General features: G+C 44.8%; 1 protein-coding gene across 1 annotated transcript; it reads right to left on the reverse strand.

Annotated features, from left to right (window-relative positions):
- ICE2 (interactor of little elongation complex ELL subunit 2) lies at positions 1 to 26,676 on the reverse strand. Its single transcript, XM_071568727.1, has 15 exons — positions 26,635 to 26,676; positions 25,574 to 25,678; positions 21,829 to 22,096; positions 20,998 to 21,117; positions 19,573 to 19,707; positions 19,095 to 19,211; positions 18,645 to 18,804; positions 16,996 to 17,180; positions 15,552 to 16,506; positions 13,311 to 13,489; positions 11,170 to 11,299; positions 4,687 to 4,771; positions 4,545 to 4,595; positions 3,282 to 3,537; positions 1 to 1,228 (listed from the first exon to the last, which is right to left on the reverse strand). The coding sequence occupies exons 1-15, from the start codon at positions 26,661 to 26,663 to the stop codon at positions 1,031 to 1,033; spliced, it is 2,973 nt and encodes a 990-aa protein (XP_071424828.1). The 5' UTR covers positions 26,664 to 26,676; the 3' UTR covers positions 1 to 1,030.
- Between the last annotated feature and the right edge of the window lie 451 nt (positions 26,677 to 27,127).

Genomic DNA, 27,127 nt, shown 5'->3' on the forward strand with positions numbered 1-27,127 from the left:
TGCCCAGCCTGGAGCCCTGCAGGGAGTTGGGGTGGCCAAAGGGCAGGACCTGCACTTGGCCTTGTTGAACTTCATCCCATTGCAATCAGCCCATCTCTCAAGTCTAACATCACACTGCTTGGCCTCCTCCTAGACAGTCAGGGCTCTTTTCTCCTTCCTTCACTCTGTGAGTTTGGCTCCAGCAAACTGCTGATGCACAGCCTGGCCTGGTAGGGGTTTGGAACATGACTAAGGCCTTGATCCTATCACTTGTTCCTCCAGGCAAACATTAATACCTCAGGTAAGCACCACTACATATCCAAGTCATCTGATAGGAGATTTAGGCTGTAGCCACTCAGAAACACAGTAAGGAAGTGCAATATTAATTTTTGAAGACACACCAAAATCCAGACAATTTTTGGAAATTGTTTTGGGGAAGAAAAAAAATACATTTTATTTCTTTTAGCTGTGCAAAGTTTAATTGTTTAGCTGTGTGTTTCCTAGTGCAATTTATGGCACCTACTATTCAAATAAACACTGTTTTGTTCCCCAAACCTCATTTGTTACACCATTCTAAAGAGAAAATGTTTTATTTAAAAGTTGGGAGACACCATGTGTCAAAAGGGCCAAATAATGAACTTGAAGTTGCTCTCCTTGGGCACGATAGGCAAAGTAAAATGTATGTTTAAAATATGCCAGAATAAAATCTGTGATGGCTCTGGAAGAATTAAGAAAACTGAGAAGTTATTTTTCTCATTGTTATGTGGTATTGGAGAGTGTTGTCAACCACTGCTTCATTCTTCAAGATGGGGTTTTTCTACAAAACTCATGAGACCAAGAGAAGACAATTTTTTCCCACAACCAGCCACTTGCTTTTCTCCCTGACTGAATTTGAGGTTTTCCCTTGAAACACCTCCACTGATGTACGAAAGGGTTAAAGGTTCAGGGAATGCCTCAGCTGTGGAGCCCTTTTCCCTGCCAGCTTGTTCTGCCTCCTTTGAAGCTGCAGCAAAGCCTCAGATTTTTTGTTTCCTCTTGTTCTTCTCCAGGCCTATTCCTTGTTTGGTTGCATTTTGTTGTACTTAGAGTTCCATCTTTTCTTCATTTTTCTCTGCTTGCAGTAATTCTTCCTCAGCTTCTTTGGAGCCACACCTTCATTTCTAGCAGGCTGAGCAGGCCTGCCTTTTGTTTCCATAGCTACTGGCTTTGCCTCACAGGGTGTGTCCGACTGTCCTTTCGCCCCAGCCATCTACACACACACCGGGAGAGAATCAAAACAAAAACACACTCAGAAAACCAAACCAGAATTAATAACCTTAAATCTGCTGTGAGCACAAACAGACACAACCACACTCAGAGAACTGCCTTCCAATTCCTGTCACTTCAAAGAGACTCCCAGGCCACATCTGGACTGCTGGATGGGCACAGCTGGTTTCCTGTCACCAGTGAGATCTGACCAACCCTGTCCCTTCCTCACCCACGTGCCTGGATTTCCTCCTGGCAGGAGCCAACGTGCCCAAGGGAATCAGGAACGGATGCACAGCTCTGCTTTGGCCTGGTATGAAGTCAGGATGTGGCTCAAGCATGTAACAGGGCCCAGGGGCCACCCCACAGCCTGCTAAGCCAGGCAGAGGCAGCACAGAGCTGTGCCACAAACGAGTAAATCTCTGCTGAAGAGAAATAATGCTTGAAAAGTGTTGTACTACTCATTAAAGGATATTAGAGAGGGGAGTGAGATCTTTGGGAAGTTTCCAAAGCATGACAGACATCACTTACTGATCAACATAAATTACAAAGCAGGATGGACTCCTAAAAAATTTCTATCAAAACTTTCTTTAGAGGCAGACAATTAGTTCTTTTCGTAATAAATTTTACACTGTTTTTGAAACAACAGCAACTTTAAGCATATTAATTTTCACTTATCCTAAGGAAGTCTGGTAAGAAGATGACATTCAAACATCTAAACCATCTTATTCCTTTAGGTTTAACTGTGCTCTGATAAAATGTAGAATGTAAATACTGTGTAAAGCTGTTTTCAGTATATAGCATTGGCCACCCAACACATGCTGTATTTATACCTGAGACACAGACATTGTATTCTTCTAAATTAAGGGACTCCCATGCCAATGGACAAAGTATCTGTGCCTCTAATACACAGTAACACATTCTGGTGTTTCAGGACCAGTTTGTGCTGTTCTGCTCCACAGGGAACACTGTGCCAATGACAATTGCAGTTTGTGTGTCAGGGAAGCCACTGAGCATCACAATGGAAATCTCCTCAGAGGTGAAGGAGCTCAGAGCAACCAGAGACAGGTGATCAGTGGAGATGTGTCTGACTGAGCCACCAAACCTTGGAGGGCCTAAGGGAGCCCTTCCCTTTGCTGAGGAGAAATACCATTATAGAATCACAGAATCATAGAATTGATTGGGTTGGAAAACACCTCCAAGATCATCAAGTCCAACCCTTGGTCCAACTCCAGTCCCTTTACCAGGTCATGGCACTCAGTGCCACGGCCAAGCTCACATTAAAAACCTCCAGGGATGGGGAATCCACCCCCTCTCTGGGCAGCCCATTCCAATGCCTGAGCACTCTCTCTGTAAAGAAGTTTTTTCTGATCTCCAACTTCAATTTCCCCTGGCAGAGCTTGAGCCCATCGTGCCCCCTTGTCCTATTGCTGAGTGCCTGGGAGAAGAGACCAACCCCCACCTGGCCAGAACTTCCCTTCAGGCACTTCCAGACAGTGCTGAGGTCACCTCTGAGCCTCCTCTTCTCCAGGCTAAACACCCCCAGCTCCCTCAGCCTCTCCCCACAGCACTTGTGCTCCAGTCCCTTCTCCAGCCTCGTTGCTCTTCTCTGGCCCCGCTCCAGCCCCTCAATCTCTTGCCTCAACTGAGGGGCCCAGAACTGAACACAACACTCAAGGTGTGGCCTCACCAGTGCTGAGTACAAGGGAAGGGTCACTGCCCTGGGCCTGCTGCCGCACTGTTCTTGATCCAGGCCAGGATCCCACTGGCCTTCTTTGCCACCTGGGCATCTCACCAAAGATTCCACTTCCCTCTGTTAACTACACACCAAACCCAAACGTTTTCCCACACTGTAATGTTTAAAGCTAGGGGAGGAGAATCTCACCTCAATAATTTTTCAGGAAAAAGGCTTTCTTATTCTTGGCAGTGAATCCAGAACTCTGCAGGGTCTCTGTCCCCCAAAGATGACAGGTAACTATGTTAGTTCTACACCCCAGGGGCTGAAATAGAGTATTTCTAAACTGCTAATCTGCTTTTCCACCAGGTGAGACACTGACCTTCTGTTTCCAGCCTTCCTGGGGTGCAGGAGGAAAGGTGCATGGAACCCTTCCATGGCTCAGGTGGTAGGGCAAGGGCAGGCTGGGGTCCAGTGGCACCCACGGGACCGACAGAGTGGCAGGGACAGCAGGCAGATCACAGTGGGCTTTGTGTAGGTTATAGGATGATCTTGTGCTCTTGTCAAGAGAACTCTTGTAAATGGACACTGAGGAGTCTCCTGCAGCATGAGTCAGTAAATAAGAGCCCTCCTGCAAACTGAACAGAGAAAAGCTCAAAATGAAAATCAGTATTTAAACGTTTGTTTTTTTCATTTGATCCAGATAACAGCTGTTATGTTCTTCATGCAAAAGCAAAACATCTTTATTTACTTACCAGTCCCTGTTTTATAAACAGACAGCATTAATTAAAGCACATTGATAAATACATACTAATTAACATTTTATAATGTATTCCTAATGTACTAATTTCTCAACAATGCACAGACTGCCATCATACTCAACTGAACATGCAAGCACACAGTGAAACCCACCCATACTGGGCAAGCTCTGACTCCTCGTGCTTACAAAGCACCACACACATGTGGACACAAAGAACAGATGTCCTTTCAACACACACAGGATCAAACAGGTTTTCAGGAAGGTACAAGTCAACCAGCTGCCCGTATCAGTCACAAATCATGAAGCCACAGAAATCATTATGAAGTGCAGGAAAACTCCTCTGTGATTTGAATTAAGAGACTCGCACTCAGTGCAAGAAACCTGCTCCACAAAACATGACAACACCTGCAGGCTGAAAGCCTTGAAGGAGCTAAATAAAGGAGCAGGAGAAAGGTTGCCATGTCCAGAGAAGACATACACTGCTGTAAGACAAGCTAAGCAGAAGTGAACATAAACTGTATTATTTCTACAGATTAAGCAAAAAGACTAACAAAAACCAGATGCCCAAATTCAGCCTATATACATAATATTACAACTCACTCCTGCAAACTGTTCAATCAGCTCAGAAGAGTCCAGTCTCCTCTCTTGAAAAACTGGTTCATAAAACTAAAGTGCTTGTTCTTTAGCATCATTTGTACAGACCTTGTAATGCCAAGCACATTGGATACAGCCCTGCATTCTGCTGTGATAGAGCAAAGAGAACCTGAGAAGTACTTCATGTGTCTGAAGAAATAAAAATCAGAGTAGACAAGTATTGTACAGAAGAAACAGGAGGAGCAAGGTAATGTTGCAAATAAATACAGGTAACAAGAACTGAGCACTTACTCAGACACTTTCTTCAGAATGTGATGAAGTATGTTTAATGAATTTGCAGGCCTGTGAAAGGAAAAAAATAGCAAAAGTAGTAGCTTGCAAGGCTTGTTAGGATTTCAAATTCATTGCTAAAAAAACTTGCTAAAATACTCACTTGATCAACCCAAGTTTTTCTCTTAAAGTTTCTGGAGAAATCTTTTCTAGCATAATAAGCTTTGATGTAAAAGCATCAATATGTCCTGAAAAAAGAAATTCAATTAATACATTAAAAATAAAAATGAACAAATGTAAAAGCATAACTTGCAAATCTAATGCATTGTTAAAAGAATAATAAAAATTTATTCTTGTAAAGCACAGAACAGTGAAAAGTATTTATCAACATTTCACATAACAGAGAGCAAAATTGAGTGGACTGTCTTTGTAACCAGGGAGGTGCCCTGGCTCCAGCAAACCTTCCATTTTGGGTGATGTGTGGAATACAGAATCTTATTGTGCCCTGGCCTAAATCTCCTCAGTTAGTTCTCATCTTCCCAAGTTCCTCTGCCCTTTGGCACTCTGCTTCCTCACTGGACAGATCATCAAAGCTGATCTTTCACAACACATTTACTTTTGAGTTTAATACACTTGTTTTTCTATTCTGATACATTACATGAACAATGGTGTTATTTGATTTCTGGGGATTCTGACGTTTGTATCTTGATTTTTTTTCCCTCCTCACCTGCAAAATCACAATTTACAACTCAGGCCTTGCTGATGGCAAGTCCTTAAAGACCATTTCTCTTTGACAGAGAGAGGAGCAACCCCTCAAAGCTCTCCCCACCACATTTTAAAATAAGGCTGCCAAGGGCAGTTTGGCCCATCTTTCACTTGGTGAGCAATGAGGATCATCAGCACAGCCTGTCCAGGGATGTGCAGAGGGTTCCTCACCTTCTGGTTCTCTCGTGTCAAGGTGTTCCCAGAAATCTGTTCTCTTCCAGCTCCCACGAGGAGGATGAGGAGAAGGCAGCAGAATAAAACACAGCCCACTCAGAGGAATTTACTGTCCTGCTATAAAGCTGCTCTCACAGGAAGAGCAAATCCTTCCACTGCACAGTTTAATGCTGCTAAACCAAAGCACTGCACATTCCAAGCTAAACGTTACTAGCAGTTCTTGTGTGGTGTAAGAAGACTAAGCAAGAACTCTCACTTTTCATGAAATAAAATAAAAAGAAGTGTACCAGAACCACTGATTTATTTCAAACACTGCACATATGTACTTTATTTTTTGATATCCACATTATGTACCAGACGAAGCAACCAGATTTAATATTCTGCAATGCTGACTAGAGGAAAAGGGACTTGGATCTAACATTAAAAAACAATTAAAAAAACCCACCTTAGTTCTATATTCCTCAACAGTTTCTCTTCAAATCACAGCCTTTTCTATTTCTGAACTCACTGACAATGTAATTGGGAACAAATAATAATAAATATCTGTGACCTACTCCCCCCTAACTTCTGGAACTGTATCTTATATTTGAGAAGAGACTGAAAATGCTTGATGTTTAGTAAGTCACCCATACAGTAACACACAGGGCTTTTTCCAACCCATTCTTCAACTAATCTTAATTTAAAGGCCAATATTATCCCATTCAAGTGAAGGTAAACTATCCCTGCACAAAGTTTTGCTTAGGGACTTAATGCAAACAAGTGAATAATGGTCAGGGTAAAATGCTCCCAATAATCAGCAGAGCTTATCACAACTTTATTTACTGCTTAGATCAAGTACAAGTGCCTTATTTGGGAAACTTGTCACAGAGATTACTCCCTTTGCAGGATGATTTCCTATCTGAGCAGCAAGAGGTCTTAAATCAACAACCACACAAGGTGCTCTAACAGCAAGAGGAAGACAGTGCTTGACACTTCTTTGTTTGATAACAACATCTCTGCTTTTGTGCAAACCATCGGGGCCTTCTTTAAGGACATACAAAACACATAATTCAACTTAATACCAGCCCTTGAGATTTCTGCAGGAGGCCCTGGTTGCTGTGGTGCTGTGTCTCCTCTCCTGAGCTGAGTCACTGCGCCGAGACCCCTCCCTGCTCACAGACAGAACACGGAGGAGCCAGCGACAATTGCGGGGCAGAGACCAAGGTCCAAAGGACTTGCCATCCACACTGACTTGGCAATGCAAAAGATGGTTGAGACAGTGAATTAAACCTTTCCAAGATAAAAATCTTTTAAGCAATTCAACACTGGAGTCTGCTACATGCTCAAAACTTCAAAATTAGAGGCTGAAGAACCATCTCAGCACTGTCAGAGCCAGAATTCAGGCTGTAGGTACCACGTTAGGAATGGCAGGAGCACCATTTCCAAACAGCTGCTCCACATTTCCACACTCCTGCTGGGGGGGAAATTTAAAATGAGCAGTAAGTCTGTGGCTCTAAAAATTCCTTTATTATGGAACACAGTATTTCAGTTAATTCAAATGACAGCATGGTCTCAGGAGTCAGGGTGTAAGCCTTTCTGCTTACATTAATCACACACCAGCAGCACTCTCACTTCCAGGAATCAGATTAATGGCAGAGAATGAGATATTCACCCCATTAGAAGCTGTCCATAATGCAGGGATATTATTACCCTTAAAGAATTGTCCCTGGAGTTTCAGGACAAAGCTTTCAAAGAGCCCTCTGAAGAAACCTGGACACTTGCAACACTGCATTTTTTCACACCTCCTTTACAAATACAAACTGAAAGGCAGAATTTCACAGTTGCCTTGCAACTATTTCTCAACAAGAGCAGAAAGAATGCCTAAGTAGCACATGATAACACTTTCTTATTAAAGGCTGTGGTGGATGCTCTTTCACAGAATGGGTATTTACTCCCATGAGTGTTTTTTTATCTACTTCTATTAGAAAACACACAGCAGTACCAAAAGTCTGCAGTCCACTATTTGTCTACCTGAATAAATGAAGTTTTCTGTCAGTATCAAAAGTCAGCAACACGCTGAGAGTTCAGCCCTGCATTTGTAGCAGACTCTTTTATCCCCCATGCTGGGAGTACAACATTTACTGTTGAGGACGGTGCCAACCCCCAGCAATGCTGTGCCTCCCCAGAGCCCACAGGACAGCTCCTGAGGGCCCAGGGTTTGCTGCTGGAAAAGGCGTATCCAAGGGCTGCCAAACAAACACCAGTGGAACAATAACCAGTGTTTCCCAATCCCAATGGCGTTTTCTCCCAGACACATGAACAGAGTGCTGAGGCCAGGCCAGGCCCTGTGCCGGTCCCACGTACCCAGGGAGGGCACACGGAGGAGCCGGGGTAGCTGTGGGAGCAGGAACAGCCCTGTGCCCATCCCACGTACCCAGGGAGGGCACACAGAGGGGTGGCTGTGGGAGCAGGAACAGCCCTGTGCCCGTCGCATGTACCCAGGGAGGGCACACAGAGAGGTGGCTGTGGGAGCAGGAACAGCCCTGTGCCCATCCCACGTACCCAGAGAGGGCACACAGAGAGGTGGTTGTGGGTGCTGACACAGCCCTGTGCCCATCCCACGTACCCAGGGAGGGCACACAGAGAGGTGTCTGTGGGAGCAGGAACAGCCCTGTGCCCATCCCACGTACCCAGGGAGGGCACACAAAGGGGTGTCTGTGGGAGCAGGAACAGCCCTGTGCCCGTCCCACGTACCCAGGGAGGGCACACAGAGAGGTGGTTGTGGGTGCTGACACAGCCCTGTGCCCATCCCACGTACCCAGGGAGGGCACACAGAGAGGTGTCTGTGGGAGCAGGAACAGCCCTGTGCCCATCCCACGTACCCAGGGAGGGCACACAAAGGGGTGCCTGTGGGAGCAGGAACAGCCCTGTGCCCGTCCCACGTACCCAGGGAGGGCACACAAAGGGGTGCCTGTGGGAGCAGGAACAGCCCTGTGCCCATCCCACATACCCAGGGAGGGCACATAAAGGGGTGTCTGTGGGAGCAGGAACAGCCCTGTGCCCGTCCCACGTACCCAGGGAGGGCACACAGAGAGGTGGTTGTGGGTGCTGACACAGCCCTGTGCCCATCCCACATACCCAGGGAGGGCACACAGAGAGGTGGCTGTGGGAGCAGGAACAGCCCTGTGCCCATCCCACATACCCAGGGAGGGCACAAAGAGGGGTGGCTGTGGGAGCAGGAACAGCCCTGTGCCCATCCCACATACCTAGGGAGGGCACACAGAGAGGTGTCTGTGGGAGCAGGAACAGCTCTGTGCCCATCCCACGTACCCAGGGAGGGCACACAGAGAGGTGTCTGTGAGACCAGGAACAGCCCTGTGCCCGTCCCACGTACCCAGGGAGGGCACACAAAGGGGTGTCTGTGGGAGCAGGAACAGACCTGTGCCCATCCCACGTACCCAGGGAGGGCACACAGAGAGGTGGCTGTGGGAGCAGGAACAGCCCTGTGCCTGTCCCATGTACCCAGGGAGGGCACACAGAGAGGTGGCTGTGGCAACAGGAACAGCCCTGCACAGCAGCCTGCTCTCCCCTGCACTCCAGAGAGTCTCTGGGAAAAGGGGTGTTGGCTGGAGGAGCTGTCTGCAGCCTCCTGCCAAGCCCTGCCTCAGGTATCCCGGAGCTGATGGGAGATTAGATAGACAGCACTGTGCACTCTTGTGTGCTCAGCAAACACATCAGCCCGGTCCCCACAGGTTCACATTTCCTCCCACTGCCTGGGACTCAGGAAATGTTCATAAAAGCATCGATAACATTTTCAACAGGGAGCCAAATTGCAGTTTAATTCAATACACCACTCTGTTGTTAAAGAAAGGGGAGAAATGCTTCTCTATTGCACGTTCAGATATGGTTAGAAATGGAGAACTGTGTTCACAATTAGCTCTTTTTTTTTTAGGGAAGGGAAAAACCACAGCAAATATCACTTCTCAAGTTTAAAATTAGAAACATGATTTCCATTAACTACAGAGAGCAGACAAAGATGGAATCACCAAAACTACCTCAAATACATCAGATTTCACATAACCCTTACAATACCCTGGTAGGATACCAGGTTTGTATGTAAAATGACAAAGCTGAAGCAAGAATTTTTAAAATAGCATTCTGATATCAGGCAACAGCAGGACTGTAACACAGGGCATAAGTGGAAAGGTCAGGCAACCACAGGCCACAACTGCTGCCATAACAACCCCACAAACCAGGCCTTCTTCTGCAAGAATGTGAGGCAGCCCCACTGCACAACATTCACTCACTGGACAAACAGCACTGCTCTCACTCAGTAGCATGTGCCAAGCATACAGAACCACAGAATCACAGAATGGATTGGGTTGGAAAAGACCTCTGAGATCATCAAGTCCAACCCTTGGTCCAACTCCAGTCCCTTTACCAGATCATGGCACTCAGTGCCACGGCCAAGCTCAGTTGAAAACCCTCCAGGGATGGGGAATCCACCCCCTCTCTGGGCAGCCCATTCCAATGCCTGAGCACTCTCTCTGCAAAGAATTTCTTTCTGATCTCCAACTTCAATTTCCCCTGGCAGAGCTTGAGCCCATCGTGCCCCCTTGTCCTATTGCTGAGTGCCTGGGAGAAGAGACCAACCCCCAGCTGGCCAGAACTTCCCTTCAGGCAGTTCCAGACAGTGCTGAGGTCACCTCTGAGCCTCCTCTTCTCCAGGCTAAACACCCCCAGCTCCCTCAGCCTCTCCCCACAGCACTTGTGCTCCAGTCCCTTCTCCAGCCTTGTTGCTCTTCTCTGGCCCCGCTCCAGCCCCTCAATCTCTTGCCTCAACTGAGGGGCCCAGAACTGAACACAACACTCAAGGTGTGGCCTCCCCAAGGCAGAGTCCAGGGGAAGGGTCACTGCCCTGGGCCTGCTGGCCACGCTAGTTTGGATCCAGGCCAGGATCCCATTGGCCTTCTTGGCCACCTGGGCACACTGGTGGCTCCTGTTGAGCTTCCTGTCCCTCAGTCCCCCCAGGTCCCTCTGCCTGGCTGCTCTCCAGCCACTCTGTGCCCAGCCTGGAGTGCTGCAGGGGTTGGGGTGGCCAAAGGGCAGGACCTGCACTTGGCCTTATTGAACTCCATCCCATTGCAATCAGCCCATCTCTCCAGTCTCTCCAGATCCCTCTGCAGAGCCCTCCTGCCTTCCAGCAGGTCGACATTCCCTCCCAACTTGGTGCCATCAGCAAATTTGATGGTGATAACATATTTATTTATAATGATTTCACAAAATGATAAGACAGATTTACAGCTTGTTTCATCAAGAAGTATTTTACCATTCCTGTGATAATTCATTATGCATATGAGTCAAAAGGCTCAAAACTTAAAATATTCCCCCCAAAACTCAAAGATACTTTAGATCAGGAAGGTTACAAACTTCAGAGAACTGAATTCACACTAGAGACTTGTTTGTCTTTGGAAGAAGAATAAATGCAGTGCTGAAAAACAAAGATTAATGGATGCTATTTATCTAAAAACAAAGTTGAAATACCCTCATTCACCACCTAAATTAAATTTTAGACAAAGCACATACTTAAGATAAAAGTGAAAAACAAAATTAGAAAGTTAAAATACGTAAGGACATGTGGACTATGCCTTTAATAAATACGTTTCTCTTCTGTTATTCTATAAAAAGTCACACATTTTCTTAGGAAAAAATCAACACATGGACTCACCAATATAAAACAAACACTGAGAATGTAACATGCTCTCTGTCCACAACTGACACACTTCACTTTCTGTAAGAGCTTCCACTCCATAATAGGCTTGGTATTCCAGTTTGGGCAACAGGAATATGGGGGTAACCTACAAAAGAGCAGATACAAGAAAAATCAGCACTCACTGTCCAAAAATGTCCACAAATTAACAACATTTTGTAGTTTATACCTGTCACAGTCCTCCAGCATAGCTGAAGCAACAAAGCATTTCACAGGTTTTGTTTGGTGGCTCCCATTCTGTGAAACCACAGCACAACCTCAGAGTCCAGAGGCTCTGTCTTATAGATGGGGGTGAAATGGACCAAAAAATATAAAAAGAATAATGAAAAAGGCCTAGACAAGCTTCTTTTTTTTAATAAAATTCTACCAGCAAGTAATTTTTCCACGCAACTAAATTAATTTGAAGTTTCCACTTCTGTGCTCTACTGCCCTCTGCAGAAACTTAAGAAAAAATACATTGTATTTCAATTTGCTTATTGTTAGTGGAATCCTGCCATTTATTTCTTTTGTCAGAATACCACTTGAAATTAGAACCTAATGCTTGGACTCTCATCTGAAACCAGAGACTCCCCTTTGTGTGCTAACAGTGACAGAGAAAACCTAAACCTTTTCTCACCAACAAACCACACCTTAAATTTCAGCAGAAATTAAAAAAACAATTAAACAAGTGCTCAGTTTCCAAATAACAAATTAAGGAGGCATTTATGAGCAGTGGATCAATAGCAAAGAGATGGTATTTTGAAGAAACACCATTCTGAGCACAGAATCTTGGTGAGTAATCAGAGCTGCAACAATCTATTTCCATTCCAACAGGGCAGGAACAACTCCCAACACCTGCCTGCTGTAATTCCAGTGTCCTCAGGAGGGACACAGCACACCAGGTTGGCTGAGGGATTCAGAGGACTCTTGACAAAATTAAAAATTACTGAGCATTATGGAATCAGCTTCCCTTCTCCTGATGTTACAAGAATGCTTCCATTAGGATTGCATTGAAACGATTTTATTCTGTAAGATAAACTATTGGTTAAGATGCACACCACAGTATTTTGAAACAGAATGAACAGGATCTCTTTTTAGTTTTGTGTCCTCTCTTCATTTTATCTCCTATTTCTCTGCTTAACTAGGCACAATAGCAAGGCTGAATCTTGCTGGAAAGTATTTAAGACCACGAACATTCCCAAAGCCTTGGGCCAAACTCCTGATTACAGCATTACTTCTTAAAATAGCTCAATCTGACATGAGATGACATGAGTATTGTTACCCATGCATATTATTGCAGTAAAAACTGGAGAATCACACTTGCTTATCAAGTAGCTTTAAAGAAATCACAAGCTATTCCTCCCTCTCTTCCTACAGCAAATATTTGCTTTAGGAATGATGCCGTGAGTGACCCTTCCCCCAAAAACAGGACTCTGAGCACGTTAGTGTAGGGTAAGATAAAAGTAAAGGTCCTTTAATACCACAGGGCCTACAGCCCACAGGAATACAGGATGACATGCATGTGTCTCAGTTCTTGGTTCCATGGCTTTTATAATAAGATCCCTCCAATCATTGCTTTACACATTTCTCAGTCCAGCCCCAGTCCCACCCCTGGTCCAACCCCCCGGAATTGGGTCTGGGGTCGTCAGGACCCTCTGTCTTCATCAGCTCTTCTTCCTCAGGCACACAAAGGTCTCTTGGAGTTCATCCAATTCTGGCTTTTGGGTCACTCTGACCTGTGTTTATGTTTCATTTTGCAGGCCTTCTGATATCCTTCAGCTCTACCTTGGAAAGGAATCTAAACAAGATTAATTAACTAAAGGAATTTGAGCTCCCTGTTCTGGGACAGGGGTAGTGATAGAAAGGCATTAAACTTAAACTGTTAGAAATATTAACTCTCTAAAAATCTACAACTACTGTGTTCCTAAAATCTACAAAATGTGAAAATCAGAACAAAACCCCTTTCGGCATCAGGAAGACACACACTGTGGAGTTACAATGAAATGTCTTCACTGAGTGAAAGCACAAATGCTATAAAGGACCAGGAGTCCCAGAGACATCAGTTGAGCACAACTGCTTAAAAACAACAACCCCAAAAAAGCTAAAAGCAGCATGTGCACCTTTGGGGTTTTTTTCTTTTTCTGGTACCGTGGCAGTGCCTTCACTTTTTGCACAGAGCAGCGCACGAGCAGCAGCAGCTCCCCCAGGCTGAACAGCTTGTACACAGCGTTGCCTTCCTCAGGGGCCTCGTACTCTGAGGGGTCTTCCTCAAGCATCTGCAGGTCATTTGGCAGCTTCCCTACAGAAAACAAATCATACAGAAAATGTACTCTGGTTTTGGTAGGTTTTTTACCAAGAACCTGATTAGCTTCTTTCCCTTGCTCTGTGTTTCCTGTTTGTTTGCTTAGACTCTGTTTTGCTTCCTAAGATTTTCAGATGAAAACTATTTAATTAGGCACAAAAAAGTCACATATTAAAAAAAAATTACATTTGGAAAACGTCCACTTTATTAAAGACTGTATTTTTAAATAATCCCACATCATTATTCTCATACAAATAGAGCTGGGACTCCATTCCTATACAAATGTAGTTCAAAAACACCTTTTTAAACCACAGTCACTCAGCACAAAGGAGAGAAAAGTTTTATATACACTGAGTGCCTCCTGAGAGCTGCTGTCCATTCACCAGTTACTGGAATAACTCAAGTCTCAGGTCTGGGTGGCAGCAAACTCCTCTGCAGGTGGAGTTTGCTTCAACTGTGACAGCAGCATATTCAAGGGAGATGCTGTTGGCCCTCCCAGTGCTTTGAGGCACATTAACAAACATCCCTTCATCCCACAGAGATATTTTAACAAAAAACTTAAAATAAATAGAATAGACTCCAACTTTTTAAAGATTATTTACTGAAAACGTATCCAGTTCCTTCATTTTTTCATCCTGTAGAAATGTGGAAAGGTGTCAAAACTACACCTGCAAATAGCTGTTGCTGTAGTGCTACACCAAACACATTTAACATTAAATTCAGAGTTTATGTGCATCTGGAATATGTTCTGAAATGCACACTGTGGGAGATATTACCATCCAAGGGACTGGAAGCAATTTTCTGTTAGTAAAACATATAACTTCACTCTGGCTTTCTGCAAAACAGACAAAGAGGTTTCTCAGCTTGCTGCAGGACTTCCAAACTGTACAATTGTGCCTCCTATTCTTACAGTCACTTTGAAAACATCAACTTATTGGTTTCACTATCTATTAAAAAAAAAATCAGTATTTCTATTATCAAATACCTGAATTCCAGGCTCTATTCTTTTATGAGACAGAGTATCATGTCAATCAGCTGTTCAAACCTTCTAGTCAATACTGAAATACAGTTAAATCAATAAAACTGTAGGAAATTATAACATAATTTTAACTAAATTGGTTGTGTTAATCTACAGATTAAGTAATTAAGTAATTAATTCCTACATGATCAAATGCACAGCTAGTCAAAGAATAACAAACATGTTTTCCCACCAAAACCATGGATTTGCTGGAATTCAGTGTCAGAGCAGAGTATCTGTCCTGGTGCAACCTTGCCTGGTTTCCTGTCCATTTACCCAACACAATAAAGGGCTTCAAACTTCAGTCTTGCAAAGCTTGGAGGCAACTCAGGCACATGAGAAAAAGTCCCTGGTCCCTGGGACCTCCAAAACTTCCCACAGTTCTTGGCTGTGGTCTGCAGGTAGCACAGATTCAATATCCACCTAAATGGCTGGAAATTCAGAGGGGTGGCTTGGACTGGGTCCTTCTGGGACAGGCTGCTGGGAGCCAAGAAACTGCAACTGAGATACCAGGCTCATATCTTCAGACACACAAATTCCACTTTTTCTTTCAAGTTTGAATTGCATAATTTGACTACATTTTTACTCTATGAAAAAGTTTAAAAGTTCCATTTTTGATTGATAAGAATCTATTTTTGCAGACCAGACCACTCGAATATTTGCATTTCAGTGCAAAACTTATTTCACTACCAAATCACAGAATCACAGACTATTCTGAGTTGGAAGGGACCCACAAGGATCATTGAGTCCAACTCTGATGATTTCTTTTCCTTGCTTAAAAATCTTGTGCATAACCACATTTTCTGTCTCTACAGTAAGACAGTATTCCACATTCCCCTGTGTGGAAAACCAGCTCTCAGAATGTTCCCTTATGTGTGCAAGACAGGAATTACCAGTCCCTTCTCTGTGGGAGAACTGAAGTCACATCTCTAAATAAATGCAATACCACATTCTTCAGATGGAGGAGTTAAAATGTTTTTCTGTTAGAGCTTAGCAAAGATGTGCAATTTTACCCCTTACACAACAAACACACTCACTTACTCTTTGGCACTCCCTCAAAAAGCCAAGTCCAGGTGTTTCTGGCTGAGCTGCTGGGATTGGGGGCTGGGGCTGCCACAGCTTCTGTGCTGGAGGTCACCAAGGCCTTGGGGGACTGAGGCCCCTGGGCTGGCACAGCAGGAGGATTCTCAGAGCTCACCACGGGCTCCTGAGCTTTGGGGGAAGGAGACTTGAGAAGCTCAGTCTGCATTTTCAGAATCTGCCCAACAGGATCCAAATCCTTGGATAACCTTCTGGGAGGTTTCCTGGAGGTTTTCCTTCCCAGATCCACAGAATCTGAGCAGTCAGTCCCACTGGCTGGAGGGCTCTGGGTGGGAGAAGGAGACCTGGGAGTCTCTGCTGGGCTGTCAGAAACAGTGGCTGGTGCAGCTGGTTTGCAACAATCTGAGCTTTTACATTCTGCATCAATGATCAAACGTTCTTCATCCGTGTCACTACTGCAAAAAGAAGGGTGAGCCTCCCTCTTCTGTGCAGCATCAGACTCTTTCTGGTAACCAACTGCTTTAGACAGAGGACTCAGCTTGGTGTCATTGCTCAGAACTTCTTCAGTCACAACACTCTGTGTGGTGTTCAGTCCCACCTCCACTGACCTCCGGCTTTCACCAGGGGAATTTCCTTCAGGACTGAAGCCTGGAATGACACCTAAAGGTGGAAGCTGAGTGCTGGCACATGCTGAAACTTCCTGCTCACAAAGGGGGTTTCTCCCTTCTTCATTTGCACTGTTTATGGTGGATGTCCTTCTTCCCTCCATTTTCAGGCCATGAGATGTACCTTTAGCAGAGTTACCAACTGTAGGAAAAGCACTTTCCACTTTAGAAGTTCTTGAGAGCTTGGCAGATGCTCCAAAAGTTTCCAGTTCTGTGAGATCATCATCAAAGTCCATCCCTGTGTCATCTGGAAGGGGAATCCTCCTGCACTGGTAGGCATCAGAAGACACCTGAACACAGGGATGAAAAGTAACAGTATTTAATAAAAATAACAACCAAATAAACCAAGAACCAGAATTTGTTAATCACAAACAAGACACTGTCAAGTTGAAAGTGTCAAAAATGTTCTACTATCCATTTTTGATATTGGGAAAGAGCAGCCGTGATTGAAAGAATTTTCCTGTTTAATGTGGAATATCTTGAGTTCTAAGAGTTGAGAGGCCTTTCCAAAGAGCAATGAAGTTCACAGAAGTTTCTCCACTGAAGTAAACTGATCAAAATTAATTTTAATGAGGTAAAAATTAAAGCTGAGATGCCCATGTAAGTAGAAACACTTAAAGAACTAGACAGACATTTTCTAACAGGGTCCATAAATCAGCAGTGGAAAAACAATCAAGAGAAAACCTCTATTTTCCTTCCCTATCACAGAAAAAGTAACTGAGGAATTACACCACAGTTCTTGGTTGTGTTTGCTTTTAAGAACAGGTGAACCTACATACATCCCACTGAAACAGATTGTCCTCAGCTGGTTTGTCCATCCATACATCAGAAACTGAAACATAGGACGTTTTAGTTGCCAGGAAATCCATTGGAATTTCGTGGAAGATTTGATTCCTCTCTCTTACTGTCATTTCTTTTCTCAGCAGAGGTGAATCAACATAAACCACTTTAGCTGGTTTGCTACCTTTGCAAGAACAAAAAGAGATTGAGCACACATTAAACAAAAGGAAAAAAGACTGTTGTGTAATTTAAATAATAAATCTTTCAACTTCCAATTATGGTCAAATCCACCCCACATGCAGGGTAGAAGAAATGAAAAATGATCCTCTCATTCATTAACAAGAGAAAATAGAAGTATGTCCAAGTACAGTGTGAATTATGGTGATCCTGCAGCAGCAACACCCCACATTAACAGCTGATCATATTTCAAATAGTTCTAAACAGAGAATTTGTAAAATACCAAATCAGGATTCATCACTTCTCATACTGCATTTTATCATCAAATGCATTCTGTTTTCCAAAAAGACCTTTATTCTTCCTTGGCTGAAAGTCAATTGTTATTTTTGAAGTCTCATTGCCCAGTTGGCTGCAGTTCCTTTCCCTCCCATCAGTCCCTGTGTCAGGCTGTGCTGCCCCACTCCTTTGTGACACCTTAACACAGTTCCACAGGAATCACCCAAAAACCAGTGTCTGACCCTGCCCAACTCTGCACAGAAAGCCAAGGCACGTGGGGAACACAGAAATAAATGAATGCCAGGGGGTGGCTACAGGGAAAGGTGGAAAAGGAAGGAGCAGAGGAACCCTTGAACAAACACCACATATTTCTGACACATTCTGAACCTCCCCTAGGTGATAATTTGGGATCCAAAAATTAAGTTTAAAAACTGTAATGCTGGCACAAAAGGAATTAGGCATATCTTTACTGACAAAGTAATTTAATTTCAAGTGGGAAAACGTGGAATTTATAAAATCTGCAGATTTTATAAATATTTTTTTTATTTACCATCTTATTTACCACCTACAAGTCTGTTACAGAAATTTGTGAAATGCACACAAGGACATTCCAAGACAAAAAAAAATACTCATAATGAATGAACTTTTGTGTATTTATAAAACCCAAACAAAGTAACAGGAGAGGAAGTCTCAGAGTACTGAAGGAGTGCCTGGCAACCAACCTACAGCATTCAAATGAGTTCATTAGTTTATTAAAAATACTTTCTGTTGCAACTGGGAAAAGGATCTCCATGGATGTCCATTACTTTTTTTATTATTCTATGATGTAAATAGATCCTTTTAACTCCAGAAAATATTTGCTCTTTGCTTTTTCATAACATTTCAGAGTATCTCTCTTTTTTTGGCTTACTGACATCAGTTCACTTGATAATTTTAACAGCTTCATGCAGCTGATTTCTTTCCAAGGATCACAATGTACAGCCTTGAAAAACAAAAGGATATTTGACTGGTTTTTTGTTTTGCTTTGTTTTTCCCCAAGTGGAAAACAGTTGTATGTTTAAATTCAGTGTTTGTGGTGATAACTGTAGAGGTTGGTACTATTTTCAGTAACAAGGTGTAGAAAACTGTACAAAGTGACCCTGGATCAGCTTTTCTGGACAAACCCACAAACTTTTATAACAAAAACATACCATACCTGCAACAGGGATCATTTTAACACAAACTGGAATTTCCCACTGTTCCTTGTAGTTTAGTCCATGATTATTCAGTAAAGTAAATAAGGATTGCTTACTTAAAACAACTTGAGGACAGTATTTCAAGGCAAGTTTTTCTGCATTTGAATCTGAACTAATATCCTAAAGAGATAAAAAAATAAGTTATTTCTTTTAAAGTTTAGGGGTTTTTAAGAAATACACACAGATTTAAACTTACAAGAAAAACTCCAACCCCAAACAAACATGGATCAACAACCTCCCCACAAAATTCCAAACACCACCACAGTGCTGAGCATCAGAATGAAATGAAACAGCAAAAGCCTCTCCTGAAGGTTTTGTGTGAATCTTTGGCCATCACATTGCAGCATGAGAATCAAACTGCACTTCTGTGCAAAATATGCCTTCATAATGACAATAAAAGGGTTACTCACCCTGTTCATAACCTGAGCCTTTTTCTCTGGAGTTATAATAGATGTAACAGTTGTATAATCTGTGGGCAGCTGAACGGGCATGGCAGGGAAATCTGTTCTACCACGTCGTGCTGTGCCCTTGGGGAGAGGAGCAGCATCAGAAAACAGTTCTAACAGCACCAGGTGACCCAACATTGCACTTCTCAGGAGGACAAACACTAATGACTTATGCAGGTGCATGAAAAAGCTGTGTTACATGGAAAAATATACTATTAATGTAGTATTTCTTTAGCAAACACACAGTGAAAGGTGTTAACAGCTTTACTAGCTAAAGAATTCTATTGAAGTTTTAATTAATAATTTAATTATCAGTTATAACCTCTAATGTAAGCACTGAATGAGAGCTGCAAAACTCCCAGATCCTCCTGTAACACAATCCTGATGTAATTCTACTCCTCTGAGAAAAACACAAAACCATTTTGCATACATGAGATATTACCATTACAAGAAGATTCTTTTCCAGCTTGAACGTCATCTGTGTATGAAACTTCCCTCCCATGATACTGATGATCTCCTGGAGGGTGTAAAACTCTGGGTACTTTTGCACATGTCCAATACACACACGGAGCAATTCCTAGCACAGAAAGAAAAAAGTTTATGCATTTGTATCTCTCATAAGAATCTAATTTGAACAGGTTTTCTCTGCCAGTGCAAGCTGCATTTAAGAACTTGCAGATACCAGCACAGATCTGTAATATTCTTACAATCACTGGCATCAGAACTGAAATATATCCTTAATTCTCCTCAGCCCTCCACATGCAAGGCTAACAATGTATGCACACAGGCTCAGTACAGTCATTAGAGAGATGAAGTTTAGTAGAGTTTGAACTGTGTTAAACCAAGTAATTACTTTCTTTAGTTTATTTATCTTGGCTTCCAAAGGAACCAGTATTTTCTGTGTCACCACCCAGTTCACACCAGGCCTACAGAAAAGTCACAAAGGTAAGGACAGAGGATGATTCCATTTGTGTTGAAACTCTCTATCATGTCAATTCTAGGTAATTTTTTATATCTGAATTATGTATTTAAGACATTTTGGTTTTATTTAGGAAGCAGAATGAATTATTTCTGCTAGCATTGTTTAAAGCTAAATCTGTGCCTCTATTTCATTTTTAACTCCAGGTACCAACCTTACAAGAAACAAGACTTCAAGTTTCAGACACATTTTGTGACCAGATGACAAGAGCACTTTGAAAAACAGACAGAAGATCTAAAATTGCAAAACCAATCCCAATTTTTAGAGGAAAATAAAAAAATGCAAGCACGATTTTTGCCTTCACATGTGCCCAAATTCTGTGTTAACCCACTGAGGGGAAAGTTTAATGACCCTGGACACTGGAATTCTTTCTCCAAAATGTGCTATAAAGCCATGAGTGATACGTGAAGTTTGACCTTAGAATCATCAAAGTGGATGTTTAACTCATCATGAACCTGCAGATGATTATCATTAAAGCCTCAGCCACCTCTGATTAAAGAGCCTGTGAAAAATGCTGCTGTGGAGGGAAGTTTAGCATTGTGTCCAGTGCTGCATATCCAGGAGCAACTCCTTAGTGGGAAAGCACACTGAAAATGCAATTTCTCCCTTCCCAAATACAAAGATGTGATTTATTTAATTGATGAGTCAATGATTTTACCCTGCTCTGTTCAGTGGCTCCATTTGCATCAGATCTCACTGGCTGCAAAGAGCCAGAGGCCCTGCCACGGTGTGAGGGAAAGGCCGAGTTCCCACGTCTCATCCCGCCATGGGATCAGCACAAGTTCAGTGCTCAGCACAAGTTCAGTGCCCAGCACATCCCAGGAGCAGGGTCTGTGTGTCAGCCACAGCTCCTGAAGAGCTGGAGTTCCCCATGGCAGGGGTGGTTACCTCAGTGTAACGCAGGGCATCTTCAGAGATGGCATCGTAATCCTGGGCACAGCTCTTGGCAGCATTTTGGGCAAATTTCATAAATTCGGCAATTTCCTTGTTTACAACTTCCTTCATTTGCTGGGGAAAGGAAAGATCTATTTTTAAGATAGAACAGAATCCTAGGTATGTAACCAGCAAACTTTCCAGAGAGGCAGTTCAGGTAATGCTATGAGGGAGGGCAGAGATCCCACTTGCTGCTCAGTTTGGCAAATGCTCAGGGTTTCACTTCAGAACAAACTTTGTGAGGCCCATTTCCTTAAAAATATCCCAGACCAACACACCCCCCCAACAAACAGCAAGCTGCTTGTGATATGGTGGTTTGTACAAAGAAAGGTTGCAAGACATGGCTGATGGAGTTCACAAGACAAAGCCACAAAGATCCTGAGCTCTGACTTCATGAGACATTATAATGTAAGTAGCAACAATGCAGTAGATACTGATGGGCTGGGAAGGACATTCCCACTGTTACAGCATAAAATAAAGGAATTAGCACTAATAGGGAAGCATGGGAAACCAAATGGAATGCCTCAGAAACACTTGCTGGCTAATGACATTTTACAGGACACAACTGAAATGACATGTCCAACCAACAGGGCCACGTTGCTGAGACTCAGCTGTGAGTGTGAACTTGAGCCTTTCTACTTGTGTGAGAGGCACAGGAATTCTATGACAAATGAGTTATGACAAATTGAATTTAAAACCAATTTTCCCACCTTCTCCTTTATTCTTTGTAAAAAAAACTGTTTGACTCCCTTTGTGATGGTTGTATGTACATAGCTGTGCACTTACCAAGTACGTGAACAACTCCCTTTGATTTGCTGCATTAACCTGAAAATGGTTTATTTTTTTGGAGTACTTGGTCATCAGGTACAAGTATGTTTTCTGCTCCTTCTCAGACAGACAAGAGGTGAATGGATAGGGGAGCCTGGGCTCTGGAAAAGGATCATCATCAGCTGTGCTTTCAGCCTCCACTTCAGCTGGATCTGCAGCCTGCCCCTTACAGCTCTGTCTGTTTTCTGAAGAGTTTGCTGCGGCTTCTGCATTTTTCTTTGTCTCTCTGGAAGAAAAGTAACAAAGAACCTGCACTTTTGACATAAATACTAATATTTGTCAGAATTGACAAAGGCAGGCATGCAAACCTAAAGTTGAAATCCAGCAAAATGCCCCGAGAGACACTGTGCTATTCCAATTCCCAGCCTGTGTCAGAGGACTCTTCTCATTCTGAAACCTGGACAATCAAACTAACCCTTGGCACCAGCAGAAGGGCTGCACTGGTTTAGAAATAGGAGAAAAAAAGCAGTGGGGTTTTTCTTCTTAAACAAAATGGTGTCTGTATTAGTCTGTGTACTCAATATTGCTGTAACAAGGTAAATATGAAATGGGTTCTTTGCTCTGGAAAGACCCACCATTAATGAAAGGATAAAGAATCTCCACATTCCATCATTCACTCACAGCTGCTGTTCAGAAGAGTTTGCACTCAGAAAGGTCACACTTACCAGTCAGTTATGGCAGTAAAGGACAAAGGCTCTTCCAAGTTAAGTCTTTCATCGTAGCAGAAGAAAATTTAAACCACTCCATTGTAACAACAGAAATTCCAGATTCAACAAAAAAATTGATACAGAGCACACAACTCAAGAGTTTAATTTTCTACTCTAAACAATGCTGGAATGAGTCACCAAAAACATTATTAGGCCAGGGCAAGGGGCACAGCTGCCCTAACAACAACCAAAAAGCAACATAACGCTGGTTTTTAAAACAATTCCAGTACACAAAGGCCAACCAGCTTAGCCCTGCTGTGTTTAAAATAATTGTGCTTAAGAGAGAAAATAATTAAAGCTAACAAAATGAACATTAACTGCTGATCTTGGAAAAAGCATATTTTTAAGATAGTATTTCAGCAGCAAGAAAACATCTCGAGTGTCATTCAGGCCCAGCAGTATCACATCCACAGCTCTTAATAACACTTCACAGCTGTCTCTCTGCATAGGGAGACGTGTCCATCCTCGTGGCACAAACTGGCAAAGTTAATTAAGCTGTAGCAGCAACGAGGTGCTGACTCAGATATGCCAATGCAGGAACATCAAGAAATCCCAGCAGCTTAAATTGGGTGTATTCAGCACTGAGTGAAATGGCAGCACATCAAGATCATTTCAGTGTGCAGTGCTGTCACAGCCTGCATTGGGGGGCAAACCAAAATAATCTGACAGAGCTTTGCTGTCCATATTTACAGCATTAGACTTTATTTGAGCTGACGGCTTCAAATTCCCCCTTCATTTTATCAGCAACCTGTCCTCACAGCTTCTGTACCAAGACTTGGGTAAATACCTATCAGAAACCCCAACAGAAAAATTGGCAAATTTCCTCCAGCTTTGCACAGCATCATAGAATCAGTTGGGTTGGAAGAGACCTCTGAGATCATCAAGTCCAACCCTTGATCCAACCCCACTTTGATTACCAGATCATGGCACTCAGTGCCATGTCCAGTCTCAGCTGAAAAACCTCCAGGGATGGGGAATCCACCCCCTCTCTGGGCAGCCCATTCCAATCCCTGAGCACTCTCTCTGCAAAGAATTTCTTCCTGATATCCAACCTAAACCTCCCCTGGCAGAGCTTGAGCCCATCGTGCCCCCTTGTCCTATTGCTGAGTGCCTGGGAGAAGAGACCAACCCCCACCAGGCCAGAACTTCCCTTCAGGCACTTCCAGACAGTGCTGAGGTCACCTCTGAGCCTCCTCTTCTCCAGGCTGAACACCCCCAGCTCCCTCAGCCTCTCCCCACAGCACTTGTGCTCCAGTCCCTTCTCCAGCCTCGTTGCTCTTCTCAGTTGGGTTGGAAGAGACCTCTGAGATCATCAAGTCCAACCCTTGATCCAACCCCACTGTGATCACTCTGGCACTCTGTGCCCTGGACTGGTGATCACAGTGGGGTTGGATCAAGATGTGGTGGATTCTCTGCCCCTGGAGGTGTTTAAGAGGACACTCAGTGTCACATCCAGTCCCTTCTCCAGCCTCGTTGCTCTTCTCTGGCCCCGCTCCAGCCCCTCAAGCTCTTTCCTCAACTGAGGGGCCCAGAACTGAACACAACACTCAAGGTGTGGCCTCCCCAAGGCAGAGTCCAGGGGAAGGGTCACTGCCCTGGGCCTGCTGGCCACGCTAGTTTGGATCCAGGCCAGGATCCCATTGGCCTTCTTGGCCACCTGGGCACTTCCACATTTGCTCCAGCAGGTTTAACTTCTCCTGCTCTTGGCTGTGGCCACACAGCCCAGCTCCATCAGTTCCTGGTTTGTTCCAGCTGCAGCCTCTCTGGCCTCTCCTGGCTGTAAGAACCACACACAACTGAACACAATCCCACTGAGTGTCCACTCCAGAAACTCTCCAAAGGGAGAATCCTACAGCAGTATCAGCTGTAAGGGCTGTGCTATCTCTTGCCAGCTCCAAGGACAGCTGCTCCAACAGGGATGAACCAGAAAAGCCTCCTCTAGCTAAAGGTGTGGTGTAGAGTCATGTGATGTATCAGGGATTCCCCTCTCACTGTCAGACCATAAAAACACTGTAATTCCCCTTTTGCACAGATTATTTCCCCCATGCTGAACCCCCCACTTGGAACACAGTAACTCTGTGGTCTCCCACCCACACTCCCCTGTTCATTCACCAGGAGACACCTGCTCTTCCTTACCAGCTTAACAACTTCTTAAAAAACCACAGTGGTCTAAACACAGCCCCCCCAAAGCTGAAATCCTGCAGCACCAGACAGGCTTTTCACTGGGTGAAATAAACATTGACTCTACTTCCTTAAGGAAAAAGAAAAAAGACATAAAAACTGCACAAGCAACACTGCATGTACCAGCTGTGCTTGCACAGCTTCCCTTCCCAGCCTTCAGCTAACACTGCACAGTTTCTTCATTAGTCAAGGAATTAATTGTATCTGGAATTAATTGTATCTCTGCCCACCTAGGACACTGCTGGGTTTATGAAAACAGTGCTGGCACTTCCAAAAGACACAAGTAAAAGGGTCTTCAGTGTACAGCCCTGTCCTGCTCCTACCAACTGAGGAGACACAGACACACACCAGGACATGAATTTCTAAAAAGCCTTTGCTCTGGTTCATGGTTACAGAGCCCTGACATGTGAGGAGTGTGGGTCAAACTTCACCTCTCTGTGGTACACAAGAAAAAACAAAAAACAAGCACCACATGTGAAAAATAGCCCAACTTTTATCCCCAAACCCCCAAAACACCCCCCTCAAAACACAGAATCTCAGAAGACCCAACCCAGACTCCTCCTGCTTTGAGTTTCCCAACAGGGAGCAGCCCAGCTGCTGCCCCAGGAGTCAGGAACACACCCCTGGGTGCCAGGAACACGCAGCCTGCCCCCAGACAGGGTGGGCACGTGCCCATGGATGATGCCAGGGGATCCCTGAGGGGGGATAGAGGTCCCTGAGCGGACAGGGAGGTCCCTGAGCAGGGAAGGGGGTCCCTTAGAGGGGAAGGGGGTCCCTTAGAGGGGAAGGGGGTCCCTGAAATGGTAACAAAGTACCTTCTGGATAAACGCCACAGGTCAGACAGGCTCGGAGACAGGGAGTATTTTTCATAAAGTTCACGTGAGAAAAACACTTCTTTGCCATTTTTGGGTGCGATATCCCTAATAAAAAAAATAATAAAAAACCCCACATTGTCATATAAAAAAATTAAAGCCACACCTGCCCCTGAGAAACAAAATCCAGAATCACTTATAAAATAAAAAAGCCACCCCCAGTGTTTCCAGAATTCCTCCTTATGGAAGTCCTACATATACTAATTCCTTCTGGCTTTCAATAGTACAATAGAAGTTCTTCACAGTATGAAAGAACAATTTCATTACTATAAGATACAAATTCTAGGTATGGTGAGAGAAACTCATGGAGTTACAAACTTTCATATGTTCACTAATGAAAACCAAACTTTGGGTTGGACTTGCTGGCACTTTTGAGAAAGCTGCACCTATTTTCACTTTTTTAGAAAAGAGTTGCTTTTGTCTTCTACAGTGATCTTACCTTCTGGGTTTTTCTGTTTGTTTGGGTTTTATTAATGTAGCCTTTCCAGCGTACAGGGTTTATACAACGCCAGCCTTCCTAAACTACTGTGAAAGGCACGAAAAAAGGTTCATTTACGCCTTACCTCTCAAACTAACTCAGACTCACCCCGCCCCTCGGTTAAAAAGCCGAATTACGGCTTTGTGGGGCGTCAGAAACACGAACAACGCCAGGGCGCCGGAATTCCGAGCCGTGGCTGCCCCTCAGCCGTGCGGGCACACGGACACAGGGACAGGGGGACAGGGGGACAGGGAGACAGGGAGACAGAGGGACACAGAGCTCAGCGTTCCCCAGTGAGCAGCTCCCACGGCGGCACCGACGGGAACCTCCCTCAGCGCGGGGGCGGCGCCCGGCGGGGCGGGAACCGGGCCCGCCCCGCTCCCCGCGGGGTGCGGCGCGTTCTGCCCCCAGCAGGGCGGCGCGGAAGGGAGAGGGGCGGAGAGGAATGGAGTGGAACAGGGCGGGGCGGGACGCGGTCCGTGCTCTGCCGCCGCCGCCGCCTCAGGGGAGAAGGGGACGCGCTCACCAGCTCAGCGGCGGCCCCGCGGCCGCCATCTTGGCAGGCCCCCTCACAGCACCGGCCAATCAGCGCCCGGCGTGCGGGTCAGGTGCTCCGAGCCAGCCAATGGGCGCGCGGGCGGGAGCCGCTCCCGCCGCCGCCACAGGGCGCGGCCGCCATCTTGGGGCGGGACGGGGAGGAGCCGCCGGGGGAGCGGCCCTGAGGGGTGTCCCTGAACGGGGAGGGGGGACCCTGAGCGGGAAAGGGCGTCCCTGAGCGGGAATAGAGGTTTCTGAGAGGGGAAGGGGGTCCCTGAGCGGGAATGGGGGACCCTGAGCGGGGAAGGGGGTCCCTGAGCGGGAATGGGGGTCCCTGAGCGGGAATGGGGGTTCCTGAGCGGGGAAGGGGGTCCCTGAGCGGGAAAGGGCGTCCCTGAATGGGAATGGGGGTCCCTGAGACGGGATGGAGGTTCCTGAGCAGGGATGGAGGCCCCTGAGCAGGGATGGGGGACCCTGGGAGG

Source organism: Pithys albifrons, chromosome 13 (assembly GCF_047495875.1).
Source record: "Pithys albifrons albifrons isolate INPA30051 chromosome 13, PitAlb_v1, whole genome shotgun sequence".
Taxonomy (NCBI): Eukaryota; Metazoa; Chordata; class Aves; order Passeriformes; family Thamnophilidae; genus Pithys; species Pithys albifrons.